Source organism: Grus americana, chromosome 6, assembly GCF_028858705.1.
Source record: "Grus americana isolate bGruAme1 chromosome 6, bGruAme1.mat, whole genome shotgun sequence".
Taxonomy (NCBI): domain Eukaryota; kingdom Metazoa; phylum Chordata; class Aves; order Gruiformes; family Gruidae; genus Grus; species Grus americana.
This window is the reverse complement of record NC_072857.1, coordinates 23,315,147-23,332,423: the sequence shown is the minus strand read 5'-3', so window position 1 is coordinate 23,332,423 and position 17,277 is coordinate 23,315,147. Positions and strand designations below refer to the sequence as shown.

The 17,277-nt window shown below is 39.1% G+C and overlaps 1 protein-coding gene and 1 long non-coding RNA gene across 18 annotated transcripts in view; one reads left to right on the top strand and one right to left on the bottom strand.

Annotated features, from left to right (window-relative positions):
- The window catches only part of ITGA6 (integrin subunit alpha 6), a 51,891-nt gene that overhangs the window by 8,857 nt on the left and 25,757 nt on the right, over positions 1–17,277 (bottom strand). For 3 of the 5 annotated variants that reach the window (XM_054829289.1, XM_054829290.1, XM_054829291.1), the window contains exons 4-23: positions 16,346–16,601; positions 14,771–14,902; positions 12,211–12,421; positions 11,556–11,749; positions 11,333–11,421; positions 10,450–10,577; positions 8,694–8,789; positions 8,132–8,193; positions 7,057–7,214; positions 6,019–6,174; positions 5,195–5,310; positions 4,123–4,312; positions 3,955–4,038; positions 3,653–3,732; positions 3,426–3,503; positions 3,219–3,321; positions 1,960–2,133; positions 798–896; positions 308–418; positions 129–227 (exon numbers count right to left, since the gene is read on the bottom strand). In XM_054829289.1, coding sequence (XP_054685264.1) covers positions 129–227; positions 308–418; positions 798–896; positions 1,960–2,133; positions 3,219–3,321; positions 3,426–3,503; positions 3,653–3,732; positions 3,955–4,038; positions 4,123–4,312; positions 5,195–5,310; positions 6,019–6,174; positions 7,057–7,214; positions 8,132–8,193; positions 8,694–8,789; positions 10,450–10,577; positions 11,333–11,421; positions 11,556–11,749; positions 12,211–12,421; positions 14,771–14,902; positions 16,346–16,601 — 2,616 coding nt within the window. Of the gene's footprint in view, positions 1–128; positions 228–307; positions 419–797; positions 897–1,959; positions 2,134–3,218; positions 3,322–3,425; positions 3,504–3,652; positions 3,733–3,954; positions 4,039–4,122; positions 4,313–5,194; positions 5,311–6,018; positions 6,175–7,056; positions 7,215–8,131; positions 8,194–8,693; positions 8,790–10,449; positions 10,578–11,332; positions 11,422–11,555; positions 11,750–12,210; positions 12,422–13,424; positions 13,606–14,770; positions 14,903–16,345; positions 16,602–17,277 lie in introns of those variants that run through there. The other 2 variants (XM_054829294.1, XM_054829292.1) reach the window with 2 other exon arrangements.
- LOC129207826 (uncharacterized) overlaps positions 1–17,277 on the top strand; it is a 33,917-nt gene that overhangs the window by 11,326 nt on the left and 5,314 nt on the right. For 4 of the 13 annotated variants that reach the window (XR_008577566.1, XR_008577557.1, XR_008577554.1 and 1 more), the window contains 2 exons: positions 65–293; positions 11,472–12,538. This is a non-coding gene — a long non-coding RNA (uncharacterized LOC129207826). Of the gene's footprint in view, positions 1–64; positions 294–5,234; positions 5,323–7,693; positions 7,740–9,271; positions 10,455–10,931; positions 11,325–11,471; positions 14,912–17,277 lie in introns of those variants that run through there. The other 9 variants (XR_008577558.1, XR_008577556.1, XR_008577561.1 and 6 more) reach the window with 9 other exon arrangements.

The window sequence follows — 17,277 nt, the reverse complement described above, 5'->3', positions numbered from 1 at the left end:
AAACAGTTAAAAAGCTAAACTTCTAGCTACTTTTGTTTTCAAAAGGTTTATTTTTTTTCCCCAGTCTTTAAGATAAGCTGGAAACATCACAACCATAACATATGGTTAGCATTAAATGGTGGACCTACCTGAGCAACTTCATTTGTGAGTTTAACATTCTTGGCTGCAGCAGGAACACTGATTGAAGCCCTAACAAGAACATCCAGGTAGTTCATTTTGGAGTACTCCTGTTACAAAATAAAATACGGACATTAGACACAAAGCAGGAAACTCTGACTTTCCCAAAATGGCAGGTAAGAGGACTTACTTCTAAGAAAGTGCTATTCCACAACCTGGAGCGCAGCACAATAGATGCCTTGCTGTCTAAACCCTTCAGGGGACATTTTATGTCCACACAGCGTGCATTTACATTGCAGTCCTGCAATCAGAAATTTCTATGTGTAAATAAAAATGCATCCTCACAAATTGTTCAAACACACACCCCCAATTAAAAATTGGTTTATATTATTTATGTGCAAGAACCAAAATTTGTTTGTACTCACAGCACTAGAATACAATGAAGATGCTATATACCTGTTTATTTTAATGTAGATAACTATGCAGAAATTTTTTCCTATTTCTGTCTTATCAGTAGGTAATCTAAATGGTCAAATTTTAAAAGCATCAATACTTGGATTTAAGATAAACACAAAGAAGAGAGATACCTTCTTTCACCCTGCCAAACTCAGAAAAGCCCTCTTTCTTACAAGTGCAGGGGGAGGTATCTGACAAGGCTACAGTTGGTGCAATATGCTTACCAAGGTCTTGTATTTTCTTTCTGAGAATAAAGAAAATGTCTTGCTCTCTGTAATCTGCTTCTCTGCAACCTCACGCTTCCTTCTTGAGTTATGGGATTCCTAAAAGAGAAAAAAAACCCCAAAGACTAAGAAGAGTTTTAGTAGTTTAGCATAAGTATCTTTTCATTCCCTTAATTCTGACCCCATACAAGCAGAGAAACAAGTTCAGTGAGTGTTTTCTTGTTCCAAGATCAGCAGATGAGTGACACCATATTATATATCCCTACTTATCTACATTTTTTGCTAATAGTAGAGTCAGGAAAATTACTAGAATCTGAGATTACCTGAAGAAAGCTCAACTGACTACTTTCTTTAATAGGTCGGGGGGGTTAGATTTATAAACCTTTCAATGCTATTTCCATTTTTATTCTACATAAAAGGTATTAATGTTAGTATGCTAAAAAAGTAAGATTGTGCTAAGATCGGTAGGTGCATTTTTTTGAATTGTATACTAATTACACTCATGAAAAGTTTTACGTACTACTGTTAGTGATCTGACAAGAATGAGTTTATGTGCGTGCAGTTTTAATGGTGAAAATCAAAACTCCTCCCAAATGATCTTAAGGATTATATGAAAAAAAAAGTTATTAAAACGAAGGCTAACGGTTTAGGAAAAAAAAAAAATCTTGCTAGATAGGCACAATGAAGGGCTATGAAACTCCTGCTTGAGAAATTCTTTTTATCATACTTGTTGCAAATAAGTAAATCTAAGTGCAAGCCCTTTCTCTTTAAAAAATTACATGGAATCCCCCCGCCCAGGCTGGAGGGATGTTTACTGTTTATTGTTTTCTGTGTAAGAGCTTGATCAGATACCAATAATGCTGATGAAATTTGTTAAAGCAAACAGCAATTTCATCCTGTAAAAGCATATGACAACAGCGTGCATTGCAAAAACAGTCACCATGATATAGCATCTATCCTTTAGCATGTTATCCTCAATAGTTGTTATGAAGTCTCCTAATAAGCTTAACCCTTGATACATTGTTCACATATTGTGCTTGTGAGCTGCTGAAGAAAAAAAAAAAAAAAACAACCCTTCTGGAGGCAAGCTCTTACACCCTGCTATCACATGCTGCAGTGCTTTCATGTTGTACTAATTCAGGAACAGAAGACAGTAACATACCGCAACATGCAAACTATTGATTTCATTCTCGGGTTGACAGGAGACTTTTTCCAAACCTTCAGAATCTATTTTCATCAAATAAAGCAGCCATTTGCCATTACTAATTTCTTTCGGCCACTGGATGTCCAGGGAAGCGGTACCAAATGTTTTCAGTGGTCTGCCCAAGTTAGTTACCTGTTAACACAAACATTCTTTAAACTGAGAAATACTTTTTAAAGGGATTTTCTTCTTGATCAAAAGTGTTATTGACTGGGGCAAGTTTTAAGCACGCAGCTAACAGGAAATTTAAAAGCCAAAGACAGTTGAAACAGAGTGTAAGACAAAGCATATACTAAAACTAGCACACCTGGGTAGCAAGTAAATACAGGGTTTATACATATAAGGATTAAAATTCCCTAATATGAACTTTAAGCTGAAAATAGATTTCTAAAAATAATCAACATGTAAAACAACAACAACTCCAGTTGAGCGTTAACAAATTGTTCGGTTACATAACTGAGGCAAATTTATGCAAGTTTATGAGGAACTCTGACACAGAAAGATAACCAGCTCTTGCTCTCATCTGGAAGTTGTTTCCCAACTTATTTTTTCCTTTCTTAGTGTTCCTGTTCATGATAGCAAGTTTAAAACAGACACTCAAACTGCTTCGACTTTAATACACGCATGCAGGTACAGAAGGAAGCAAAGCATTGACAGAGATGGACTTTAATCCTGACAAACTACCACATACAAAGACAGCGGGGCTTGTGCTAATGATGTAGAAAAAGCAATGCTCTTGCTGATAAACCGAGATTTTTACAGAACAAAAATCATCTCAGTCTTTTCCTTGATTTGTTAATTAGGCAGAAGACCAAAAGAGTGAAATAGACCCACACAAAGTGGCTCCCACAGTGTCTTGTGCCTGCTCAATCCTGCGTTAAGTACTGATACTCACTGTGCACACCAGCTAACACCTGGGCGTGCCACAGTTAGGGTTGTGGGGTTGAGCACAGAGTTCTGTGCTGTACAACTGAACATGCTCTGGGAAAACAGTGTACAGCCAGCCATGGGCCACTTCCTCAAAATACAACTGCAAAACATCAAGGCCTAAAGAAGCTCTAGTCTGCAGGCAGACTGCACATTCTAATCAGGAAGTCAGGATTTTGGGACAAGAAAAACCAATTTTAAATCCAGCAACTTCTCCAAGTATTTATATGCATAAAGAGAAAAGCTGTTCATTTTATGAAAAGCAGCTGTTGGCATTAATCTAAATTACTCACTCTGAATTCATACTCTATGAGGTTTCCAATATGATCTTCAGATTTCATAGCACTCTCACCAACGATGTTACCTCCAAAATACACCTGAGAAGGCTTAGCAACTCTGTTCAGGTGAGGGTGGGGAAGGAGAAGAATCAGATTTTAATGAAGTCTGCAGCAAAACTGTCATCCCCAGCCCCCACCATGTGTTATCCTATCAACACTTACCCTGTCAGTGATAAAAGCAATTCAAGAACCACTTTAGCACTAGCTGTAATTGGAGTCGAATTAATTTGAGTGCTTGTTCTACAATGAAAAGGAAACAATGCTATTTATTTTACAAATTTAGTGGTTTTCACTTTACTATTAAGTTGCTTTAGTGAATCAAAAATTAATTCAGAATGTTTACAACTGTATATAAAAACGTAGCACACGCGCAAACAAAGAAAACTTACGTTTCCAACTTCAGATTAATGTCCAAGTCTGTTGTGTCAACATTAACTTTAGTGGTACTCAAGATCAGATAAAAGGTTACCTAGCCAAGAAAGAACATCCAGGAAATATGTAAACTTAACTAAACATATTAATATATGCATCAATAGATTCACCAACTATGAAATATATTAATATATTTCATCAAGTTCTAGAGTTAAAAAGACAGATCCCAATCAAATTTCCAGTTATGACACACAGAAACTTTGGACAACAGCAGTCAGGAATCAGATTTTACAACTTGAGTAAAATAGGTGCAACTTACATTGGAATTTCTTTTGAAAGGATTTCCAAGTTCACACTCCGCTTGAGAACCATTTTGGTTAGCACCACATGTTAGTTGTTTTTCCTGAGTAAACAGAATACATTTAAAAGTAAAAATATGCTGAAAATACTTAAAAATGTGAATATCTTTTCTCTTAAAAATACTTACAGGATAAGCCCTCATCTCCCTGAATGCAGAGTATGTCAGACTGTCTGGAAAAGTTGCAATTAGTTTAGCTTCATATGCATCTTCACCATCTTTTTGTGGATTTTTTGCATCAGATGGATTGTTTGTCACTGTTATTTCCAGGGCAATATCTTTCTGATCCTTCAGAACAAGCACCGGCATGCCATTTTCACTACAGAAACAGTGCACAGGGTTGTGTGCGTTAGGAAAACAAATGCATAGGAAAGTTTGCTTCTTACTATGGTTTACCCAAATATAATTCCCTCTATTCAGGAAGGATTACTGTAAGATCATAAACACATAAATGGTCATAGGTTTTTTCCCCCGACCAGCATTGTGTCTCTGGCAGTGGCCAGCTGTTAACAGGATAAAGCAAAGTGACATACCCCTCAAGTACTCAAGAGTTTACAGTATTTCTGAACCAGCACTTGCATCTGGCTCATGTTTAATAGTGATGCATTTTCTCTAAATAAATCTGCTGACCTACTTTTTTCTTATGAAGTATACATGGTTTTGGCTTCTGAGTCAGATTGTGGCACTCACTGCTAAAGGTGACTTGACTGTGGACAGTAAGTAAGCATACTTCCATCTGTTTGTTTTACACCTCCTTTCCAATGTCAGTGGCCCTCCTGGGAGGAGGGATGCAGTGGGGTGTTAGGTGCGTGTTACGGTGAAATGGTTTCTCTGTTCACTTCTCTCTAACTGCTTGTCTTAGGCTACTAGACTGTAGTACATCACGTTGTCATACTCGCAGTCAAATTTAATCTCAAAAGTAGTTAACAGTAGCACACACAAACTACTGCAGGGCTGGTTTAGAATCTCATTTCTCCAGGGGTTAGAAACCTTTTTCCTAACTTTTAGCCCACACCTGGTCACTTTGTATCCATCTGACTCTGTGCCACCTCTTCTAAAGCTCACCCCCAATCACCCTGACAGGTCAGTACTACTACACAGGGCTCTGTGTGCCAGATACTCTATCTCCCAAAACCCTCTCCTAAAAGTTCTTTAAAGTACTTGTAATTTGAATTTTAGCAATGCCTTAATCAGGGCTTACATTGGTAAGTAAGTAAACCTGTCTTCATTTCCTTCTCTAGCGCAAAACCGGTACTGAAGTTTCAGATTGCTGTGACATTCATTGTCTTCTCCACATCCTTCTTTTAAGAACTCCACCTAAATAAAACCAAAGCACTTTTACTGCATGCCACGTGATGCTAGGTTAAAACAAGATTTCTGACGTGTACGGCATAAAGCACCTACAGGGAACTCAGAGACCCTTTTCCTGGATAGGGTAACCTCTTACTTCTTGCCTGTCAAAAGAGTTTTTCTTTGTGAGACATAGCACTTGATGCTGATAATTTAAAACTTTAAATGTGACTAGGCAGAGTTAGATAATTCTAAGTGGGAGGTACTCTTCTAATGAGGAAAAACATCCTTAAGTCTGATTCTTCAGTGAGCGTTGAGGAAATGAGATCTTTTACCCAAGATGTTCCCTCTCTTTTACGTCACTGCTGCAGAGCTCAGTGCTGTTACGGCATCGTAACCATGGAAGAATTAGACTGTACACATAATATTGTGATGTGGGACAAGTGTTCACAGCAGGAGACGATGGATTTCCACTTTAATTCAAAGTATGTTCCCTCCTAAACTTGTTGGGGAGAGAAACAAAATGTAGCAGCTGTATCAGCTTCACTTTTGTTGCAAAAGAAACAGGATTTAGTTCAGAACATTATGTAACAAGTTCATAACAAAATATAAAATATAAGCCAGCAGTTACAAATCCAGTGCCACGCCAGTTATTTCCTTTGGTCATAATTTAGCTTTCTACAGTCTAAAATTCAGTGATTTATCAAAGTGGAAAATGTGATATCAAAGGCTTACTTTTGTGGTCTTTGTTTCAGATTCATTTGAATTTAGAATCGGTATGAGATCCGGAAGTGCGCTCTCTTTTTTTCTGGATGGTGAGCTAGACTCCAGGCCAGCAATTTTAACACTGACTGATACTGGAATGGGGCGTAGCTTATCTTTAATTTTTTCCTGTTAAAATATTTTAAATGGCATAGTAAGTGTACAGTGCAGAGAAAAACAACACTAAGACTAGCTTTTGAAATACATTTTAGAACAAGCAGGAAAGCAAAATCTTTTCTGCTACATTTTGCAGTACTGAAACTACTCACTGTATAGAAACCCAGCATTTTCTAAAAATGTGCAAGACACAAGGAGCCTAGCCATACTGTCTTTTTTTTTTCCTGGATTCCCAATCTGATGATTTCTCTCACCATTAAGAATTCCTAAGGAACAACAGATGGTAACTGAGGCAAGTGAAATTCACACTACAACAATAAATTAACACTGTCTCCCTATTGCATAAGTTCAAGCTCTTTAATTTGCTGTGGTCAAAAGCAACCTTGGAGGCTCATGACTGCCGAGCCACTGACAGAGAATTTGTTGAGCTCCTGGAGCAATGCCACCTGTAAAGGCCAGTGTAGCAGCCAAGTCCGCACATCCCAAGCTTTCTTGCCCTGCCCATTCATCCCTTCCCAAACCCGTGGGTTAAAATTCTTTTCCTAGGCAGTCACACTGTTAAATTTGATAACAATTACTTCTGTTGGAAACAGCTCTCCATTTTTGGCATTTTTTTCCCCTCTCTTGTTCTAAACTAGTTCAGCTCTATTGACCTCCACAGCATGCCACAGTGGCTACAACTTTTATTCATACTTTGTAAGAAAGGCCCCAGGAGGAAGCAGCATGTGTGCAGGGAATAGTAAGGTACTACTTAACTATGGTCACTTTCTAGTTGTGAAGCTTTATATTGCATGTGACTTAAGTTATGTACAAAGGTACCATGACGCTGAAAACAGAGCATGCTTTTGTTTCAACTGGATCTAAATAAAATAAAAATAACATACTCTGCCTTACCTGCAGTACAAGCTTGGTTGTCACACACTCTTTTGAGTTCTGCCCCCTTAGGGTTGTACTTGCAGTGAACTGATCAGACAGGTGGTCTTTGAACCGTACCCTAGACGGCAGGCCCAACTGCCTCCTCTCGTTTTCTGCTTCAAATGTATAGTTGATCTCTATATGAAGAAATAAAGTAGGTCACTATAAAAAAGAACCCTTGCCTTATTAAAAAGAACTTTAATTCCTCCAGGTATGATCTTACATTATTCTAGAAGACTGTTTCAGTGCTGGGCTTCACAAACTGTTTTCAGTTATTTGCAAGACTTTCTCCACCTGTCAGTTGTGTCCCTCTCCAGTTGAGAGTCAGGTACCCTGTGCACAGATCTAAAGGAAGCTTCTAACTCGAATCCTCCTAGTCCCAAAGTGCCCCTACTACTTTACCAGCCTGCAGAGCTGGCCCGAGCAGCTGTGGAGCCAGCAGAGGGCTGAGATACAAGACATCATAAATACTCTGACTCCACTGCCTTGATTTCCGTTTTGTCCCAAATAGCACTTAAGCAGCTAAGAGACATGAGAAACTAATGCTTCACATTTTTAACTATATTTATGGCACAGTCTTCCAGGCTCCTATTAAAACAAAGATTTTTTATTTCAGTTACTGATTTCCACAAAACCATGAATACAGAGGACTGTGTTATAGGGTGAGTCTCCAATAAGAAATAATACTTACTAATGATAGATAAAATGGGCTTTAAAAACTGTTTTGTAAAGCAGCAGTAACCTAGAGAGGCAAAAAGGTTTGGGTCTGTGTGGCAGCCATTTGCTCCCTGGCAGTTATATTACCTAGGCAGCTTCAGTTCAGTCTGTCATCCAGAGAACCTCCTAACGCACCAGCATGACTCTGAGTACATGTTACTCTGAATACAGAGAGTGTGATAGCTGGTTGACCTTAGCATTGAGTCACATTTTAAATCTGACAGTCTCAGCCTGAGGTGAGTCACTATAATTTGAGCGCTATTTTTCCATGATATGCTCTAAAGAAAAACCAAAAACCACGACAAGCAGATCAAAAATATTTATCTTCAAAACTTACTTATTCTTGGATTTAAATCACTGGGGTTTGCAGTATACTGAAAACATGCTTTCACATCCATCCTGTAAAAAGTGTCAAGAAATTTATATTAACTTTAATAAGGCACGGTCCAACAGACTGAGAAGTTATATTGATATTATCAGTCTTATGACTGTGGTTTTCATGCTAGAACAGTGATTTGCTGCTTACTAAACCGAATTACAAACTAAGAAACAATGGTTAATAAGCAATTAGAAAAAATGTTTTCTGGCATTTGCTCTTACATATTTACTCATGAGAAAGCTGTTCAAGTTAAGATACTTGTAAGTGTTAAAAGTCTTAAGTAGCAAAGTTATGTTAATTTTCAAAAATTGCCATTATGACCAAAACATATTCCACACCTTATCTTCAGCGCAGCAGTCAGAGCAAATTGAGGAAGTCAAACGTGATCACGTGTAGATACATTTGCTTAACCTGCATGACTATCACATCACCTCACTTTAACACCATCACTGACCAAATATTGACAACAGAAAACTCAATACACCAAGGCTTCTGATAGAATATTTTTTTTTAAATTTACCATATTTCACTAGCGTCCTCAGGGTTCTTTTTCTTTAGATCAATCCTGTCAGGCTGTACTGTAATGCTGCTTCTAATGCTGATCACAGGCCGAGACCTTCATTTGAGGACAAGGGTTAAAAAAAAAAAAAGAAAAGTTTCTGTTAAGATGAATGAATTCATGGGAATGGCAGATGCCCTCCATGCCTGCACTGACTTGCAGCAAAGACACCCCAAGAAACACAGAGTTTGGCTTTGATAATGGTTAGAAACAAAAGAAAACTACTTAAAGCCAAGCAAAGCAAGTCACAAACGCGACTACTATCGTACTAAATGCCTGATGGGTGCAAGGTACGTGAATGTGATGTTGGGGTTGTCATTTTATACACCTATAAAACCCAGAAAATTCAACATGATGGTTCCCACCCCAGAGTGAACAACTGTAGGTACTGAAGTTCATTCAGATTCATGTTCACAACAGCTTTAATGTGGAGGCTGGGTGGCTGTGGAAAACAATGTTTTCATTCCCAGCTGCTCTACAAGTAGGTTGCAACTGTCATTCAGCCTGACAACTTTTCCTTTCTCTTTCTTTTTGGAAAGGACAAGAAAAGACAACTCACATGAACAAATGAATGAGCTGATCCTGCTCTCGTCAAAGCATCTAAGGGTTAAGGTGGCCAGGAAGCCACCTCCTCCTTTTCTAGCAAATTTCTTTTAACTGGGCCACCCTTTTCACCATTCGTCCCCATAAAGGTTTTCGTTCTTACCTTTGTAAAAGTTTTTGTACAGCCCTTATCACCAAATGATTAAAGCTCCTTTTGAGTAAGCAGAACACTTAATAATTTAACCAACTTCCATTCCACCTACTCTGTTCTCTTCCACATACAATATGAGTTGCTTTGTTGGGTGCTGTTTCAGCGTGTTTAAGAACATGCCAATTATGTACACAGATCCTCTACACCTTGGAGATGTAGGAAAGGTCATTCTGCCTGAAAGGTAGAGTTGTTTTCATCCCCAAAATTGAGATAACCAGTTTTGGGAGTTTCTGCTCCTCCTCCTTTGGGACCTGACAGCAACCACCAAAGCTTTGAACTTGCAGCTGTGATGAGGAAACAGTCCTCTTCTTGCTCATTACTAGTGAGTCAACTTTACATTAAGCTGGAAAAAAGCAGAGGTCTGTAAAAGACCGTGACCTCTCCCCTAATTAAGGCATGTGCTACAGAAATCCACAAGGACCCAATCTGCAGGGCTTCCTCACAGCTTTCACAGACCTCCCTGCAACCTCAGCAAGACCGCATGCCTCACTGCTTTTGGATCCTCGGCTATGAAAGAAGGGTTTGGTTTGGTTTTATCTTCAATAAAGCACGATTAGATTTACGCAACAGTAGCAAACAAAAGCTCTAGCAAACAGTAGCAAACAAGAGCTCTAGCAAACGCATCAGTTAACTTCTCATTTCTTAAGGCAAAAGAATTACTTCTCACCCTTAATTCCATCAAGGGACATGGGCATTCAAGTGAGTTACCAGAGGGCAAAGCTAGGGTGCAGAGATACCACACCCATCACCCTCTTAGCCGGTGCTGACAGTGAGGCAGCTTCTCAGTGAGAAAAGGAGGATAAAATAACAAAGCAATTTACTGATTTTTTTCCCCCAGAATTTCCAACCTCTAGAAGAAAAAATACACTCCAGGCCAAACAGCTTTTTCTTACTTCTAAGCAGTTTGGTTTTAAAATAATAAAACCAAAACCTTGGTGTAATTAGTTACAGTTCTGTATGTACCTGAACACAGATACAGAATCTGAAAGGGAACCAACAGCAATATCGGGGTAGGAATTTTTATCCAGGTCCATGTTTCCAGCAATAGAGTAACCAAAGAAACTGGTGCCTGTTTTTTCACCATCAAGAATCTAAAGAGCAAACAGATAGAGGGAATTCAGACATTTAAAAGCTGCAAAAGTGAAATAAGTAACAAGTGAACACTGTCTTATGGCCGGGGGTGGGGAGGAGAAGAAAAAGAAGAGATACAATGAAACAGGAGGTCTGTGTTCAGGTAAATGACACTGAAGTGCCAAGAACATTTGCTTTTCTTCCAAGAAGTTACTTTGCAATAGCAGTGAGTACCAGAAATGACTGTTTTGCACAGACATGTTGCCTAGCTTATTTTTATTTATAGTATTTATGCAGTATTGGCACTTGAAAATAAAAAAGTATTTTAGAAAGTATTCTAGGAAGTGTAATCAAGTTCCATTTTCACCTTGCAGACTGAACACAGTGGTCCTCAAGAAAAAATAAAAAGGCGCAAGTATTTTTTATTAAAAAAGAAAGTGACATAATAATAGTGAAGTAATAGTAATGAAAGAGTAAACAAATTCTTTTAAAATCCCCAAATTTCTTTCAAAAAACTAAAACTTACACATCTACGTGCCTTTTCCCTTCTCTACATATCACTGGTGCCAAAGGACTGTCCCAGAAAGAAAAATGTGTATTAAACCCAAGAAGTCCTAACCTTTCTGGTCAGCAGTGCCATCTTTGAAAGGTCCTGTGACTTTTCTGCGTACCCACCACCCCACTAATAGTAATGGAACGGGAGAAGATGGATAGCCCTCTCATTTCTTTATTTTTGTACAAGACTAATTATATATAGTAAAGGTTATTTCATTACCTGTGCTGGTTTTGTATTTATTCCATTCTTGGATCCATGGTAAATGTATACTTTGCCAAAACCATCATATGGTGCCCCTACTGCAATATCTGTTGAAAGTAAGTTGCAACATCTAAAGTCATGCTCGCTTTTCCTGCAGCTTGCAATCATGATACAGGCAAGATGTTCCAACTCTGGCATTACCAAACAAGTCACAATTTTATTGGAATCATTTGTCACTCACCCGGATATCCATCCTGGTTAATGTCCCCAACATTTTCAACTGCAAGACCAAACATGGAGTCAGTGGTTCCATTCAAGCGAATAGGTGTTACTCCTTCCCACTTGCCTTGCCGGTTAATGTAGATGTACACAGCACCACCAATATCTCCACTTCTGTCAAAATACTGCGGGGCTCCAACAACAATGTCTTGCCATCTTGGAATTAAAGAAGAAAAAAAAAAAAGCAGTGCTGTTACAGAAGAACTGTGGAAAGTAACAGATCAGACAGAGGTCTCAAGGTCAGCTAGCCAAGGAGCTGCTGGACAAAGACTAAGAAGTACATTGAACTGGCTGAGCAGCAACAGCTCCACCCATACAACAAGCTGATTATATTCCCTTTGTGACATACAAGGATCTCCTAGGGCCTGCTTTGGGTATGAGATCTGTTTCTTCTTTCTTTGTTTACACTAGTTGTTTAAATTTTAAAGCTCTTTTCTATAATTAGAAACATAGACTGTGTCCTGACTGGATCTCCGAGATGGTCGCCATCTCCTCCAGGAGATCATAGCAGATGGGATTTGGCATTCCCTGTATTTCTTACATGACAAACCAAAGTGGAAATAAACCGGATCGCTGTGCATCATTATGCCAGCAGCAGGAGTTAACCTAGGCCATACCCGTCGTTGTTGAGATCCACCACAGCAACATCATAGCCAAAAGAAGAGGCCAGCCCTTCTCCTTCAAACATGTGCTCAAGTGAAAGCGCTCTCTGATTTTTCTCTTTTTTCAGTAGAACAACAGCTCCGCTGTGGTTGGCTCTTGGGGCACCAGACACAAAAGTCATCTCATCTTGGGAGACAATTCCTTTACCAGAGTCCAAAGAGAAACCTTTAACAGAGAAAGAAAGAAACTATAAACAAACAAACTAACAGCCTGTATTGATCATTGGAAAAATAAATTTCCCCTACTATATTAAAGTGGTATATTAAAGTTTTGTCTAAAACAGAATATGATACACTGGGAATGCTCTGTTTCTATTTGGACAGGCAGATGCATGTTCACAAGTCCACACTCCTCCATACATTACATTTTAAGTATTTCCCCCACAAAACAAATTATTTCATTGCTCCCTCAGATCTACTTTTCACGGACACCAAATACAAGACCATTTTTCAACATAGCAGCTTACAAATGACTACACCTTACCACTTGAATATAGCTCGAGTATTTCACCTCTGGCAAAATCATTCTAAAACTTCCTAAGTACAAGGCAGTCCCATTCCATTGCAGACATGCACAGCGTACTGCAGGCGCACAGTAGTTTACAGGAATGATGTATACAGTATTTGAGAATCACCTTACACAGTAATGGTGAAATTGGCCCTTTTGATTTTACGCAGCCCTGAAGGACAGGTTCAAACAAATTTAGTCTTACGTATTCTTTATAAAAGTCAATACATTTTAAAACCCATGAAAAGCTGAGTTAAAAGAACAGAGTGCATATACCAACATATCCAATAAAGGCCAAAGTAGAAAATTACGCACGTTGCAAGGAAGAAGGATACTAGTCAGCAGATAGAAATCTGCCTTCTGAAACACTTCACCACTACTACGAAAATTCTCAATTACAGCAATGCACGATGAGACAGGTTCAGAAAAATTCAGGGAGTCCCATCTGGGGGAGAGATGAGAGGGTTTGGAGGAATGCATGACAAATCAGTGTTTCTCTGAAGCCATGTTACTTTGCAAGCTACTCTTCATCTGAATCCCTGGTTTTACATGCTTTTACTTGCGATGTATTTGAGATGAGGGGGGATGGAGGGGGGAGGATCATGTCAAAGGTCTGGAGATTACGTCTGACCAGATGCTGCCACCTCAGGTGGTCACAAACCTAAGTAGCTATTCATCGTGACATCCACCGATCTGTCCACCTGTATGCCGGGAGGCAATGTTTTGTATACAAACTGATCTGGATGGGTATCAGATACAGCTGTCAAAAACAGAAGACCTGTAAACACGAGTGAAAGATTGAAGAGAAAAAAATAGTATTGAAGCAAAGCAGCTATAACCATGTTTGTTTACTGTCTAAACAGAGGGAACAGCAATGCCAGTGAGCAGCAGGCTTCCTGGGAGTGGGTTTGATTCTGACAAATCAAAGGCAGCATTTACATTGAGGAGATAAAAAGTCAGTATTGCTCTGTTCACAGCAAAAGACACTTCTGCAGCACTCCTCTCCTTACCAATTCTGATTTCACTAGAAGAGGCTATCAGCTGGTCTTTCTAGCATAAGCTCTTATGATTTTTTTTTCTTTTTTATACCCTGTAATTACTGCTGATATTTAACCAAAGTTTATGTTCCATTTCTTCTAACAGATATGTAGCTCTAAGTTGGCCCTTTTCTTGACTTGCTTTTACTTTTTATATTAGCAATGCCCTTCCCATCTAGTCAGCTTTGCACCACTCACACAGAAATTCCAGTTTCAAGTTACCAAAACTGTATTTGTTGTACATGCCAAAAGCAGTGGATCAATACACTGCAGAAATCTGTGCTACAACAGGAAGGTTCTCTACACTTTACACTTGAGGCCTTTCTAAAAAGGCAGCGTAGCCTTTTCGCTGTGCCAGCTAACATATCTCACTGTGTACAGTAACATCCACTGGCCTAAGGATGTCTTTCTGCTTTCGTACTTGCACAAAGTGCAAGAGACTCACCTCCTGCAACACACACACACACAAAATATAAACGCTACTTATATGATGGTATTTTAAAGGCCCATTAAAAGGCCACTGGAGTTTTAAAAACTTGAATAAAAAAATTGCACTCAACTACCGGGAGAGAGAAACTGCAATCTTAACAGTTACATCCAGAAACTCGAATTTTTATAAACCCTGTGATACCACATGGCAGAGACCTTGTGACTGAGGACCACAGATCCGTACACCATACTTACCATTGGAATGATTATAACCACTCCTTCAGATTTGGTAGATCCTCATCACAGCTCTTAAATCTCTCATTACATTAGCAGCTCTTCTAGGTACCTCAGCAGAGTACCAGCTTAAACTTACAACTGGCCCATACACGTGGAGGGAGATGTGAATTATCCAGAATTGTTTAACAGGTCACAGGGTCCACAAATGAAGGATTTTCTGCTCCCAGTTCATATAACTGCACCAGGCTGGGATCACAAATGTTTAAGAAGCCTCAAGAGATTTACTGTATGTACTTATTCCTACCTAAGTAACTGTTAGCTGGAACAGGAACTAGATTCTTATCTTGGCGGCTCTCATCACCAACTTCGTACGGCCCATCATCAAAGATACCCAGATCATAAAAAGTCTGATTCTTTTGCTCTGCACGAACCACCCCTGAAGAAATGAAATGATAAAATAAAAGCAAATGAATGGTAAGGGAGAAAAGTAACAGATAAATGGTTTCCAACTAATATAAATTATGGAGAATGAGACAGTGACTGAAGCGGTTTCAAAAGGCAATGAATTTCTAAGTTCTAGCTGTGTGTCAGAATCTGGCACTGCTCTACAGGGAGGCCATGCAATGATCTGGAAAACGGGATACTAAGAAAATTCTCAACAAAAAACATGGGACCAACTTGGCTAGGAACCATTCTCATCCCACAGTTCTTAACCTCATAAAGCCTCTCTCACAAGGGAGGTGAGTACACAGGAACACAAAAAAAAAAAAATTACTGTTCAGCTATGACAAACACTAGTGATATATTTAGAAAATATTATTTAAGGGGAAAAGAGCTATTGTTCGATAAAATGTGTGCTTCCCTTTCATCAACAGGCATATTTAACATTTTGGCAAGCACAAACATGTTTTTCCATGATACAAAAGAATACTCTTATGACTGATATACTTAGCACTTCTCTGCATAAAGCAAAACAGTGCCTGAACTCAATATGCTGTTTCAGCTTGGTCAGATTTTGTGGACAGATACGTGGAAGATTAAGTTCTCACTAAAGTACACCTTGTGCCAGAGCTTAATTCAAAGATTTTGCATGGTTCATATAGCAGGCACAGGTGTACGAGGGGAAAAAATGTTCCAAGGATCAGATGTTCTAAGGAGGGAAGAATTTACAGCTGTTGGTGTAATGAAGTGTGACGGGAAAAAACGCATTAAGAAAAAGAGACAGAGCTGGTTGCTTAGATGCTTCTCAGTATAAATTAACAGTGAAAATCTATAGGTTTTTTTCCCTTAAGTTTTGGAATATTTCCTAGATGATAAAGAGTACTTGGCTCTTAATCAGATTATCCATGGATTTAGATATGAAAAGATGTAGTATTGCTCTGTTCAGTTATCTACCCGCAATCCTCCAGTATTTAATTTGGGAAGTACTACTTTCCACAGACTTCACAAAGAATAAAGTGGAGAGTACTGCAGGACAAAGAATTCAGTGCAGCTATCTAACATTTGCTCAAATGCAGCAAAAAAGGTTGGTCAATTAACCTTAAAATAATTTAGTAGTTTGTTCCAATACGTAAGTCTCAAAGCAAGCACTCAATCTCACCATGAGATTAAGACTAATAAGGGGAAAAATTGCTGTACCTATGTGCAAAGTTCCATTATCCATTCATAAGTACTCCCTCAAAGATATTTAAACGCACTTCAGTAAATACTTTTTGTTCAGAAACATAGCATTTTGTGAAAGCAGGGTAAAATAATTAGATCCCTATTATCCCCTCCCCCCTCCACAAAAAAAAAAGAAAAATTAAAATCTAGGATGCAACTCTTGTGAGCAATCTCAGAGGAAATGGGAAGGGTACGCAGGAAGGAAGCTAGATCATACCTTTCCAATTGTAAGTGCCTGGGGCACCAAACACAATATAATGATAGTCTCTAGTAAAAGTAGCAGCAACACCTTGCTGACAGGAACCAAACTTCTCATGGCCTCTTAAACGACCATCACAAAAACTCCATACTCCATTATCCATATCATCCTTAATAGTGAGATCCTGGCTCAGCACATAGCACCTTCCAATGATATCCCGGGTTTCCTGCACTGTGTTTACATACTGCCTTTTCTCATAGCGATGTGCACATGTCTGCAAGACAGAAGAAATAGTAAGCAATGCTTTCTGTATGTTTATATGCAAGTCATAAAGAAGGCTGGTCTCCTTTAGCAATACTTCATGCTAGCCATGCGGTAAATCAGTCACCTTGTAGACACATCCATGTTGCAATGCAGAGAGTCCGCTGTTCCCCACGGGCAATGTATGGAAGTTGGGCATCCATAGGTACAAGTCCGAGCAACCAGCATCATGGTCAAGGAAGGCCGCATGGTTAAATCCCTTTTCTCTGTGGGATTCAGGGTTTAGCCCTACTGCCTTCCCTGATACCTAGTCCCTCTCTTTCAAGAAGTGAGGGGAGAACCACTCACTCTCTCATAAAGAAAGAAGTGGCTGTGTTTCCCCGCAGCTCTCAGAATTAAATGACACACAATTGTGCAGGACACAAGAAGCTGTTCAACTACAATCTACCTGAGACTATTCAGAACTCACGCCTTCCAGAAAAGCGCCACAAAATGGAGGCTGAAAGCTTTTCCAGTGAAAGGGAGGGATATCCAACTTCCCATGCTGGGTGTTCCACTTATGGGATAACCGTCACTGGGACAGAGCAGCAGCGCTGAGCACAACCTGTTCCTTAACCTTTTACACTGTTCACCTGGGAACAGAATTCTAATCAAATATTTAACACAAAGGATGACCAGACACTGGGTTA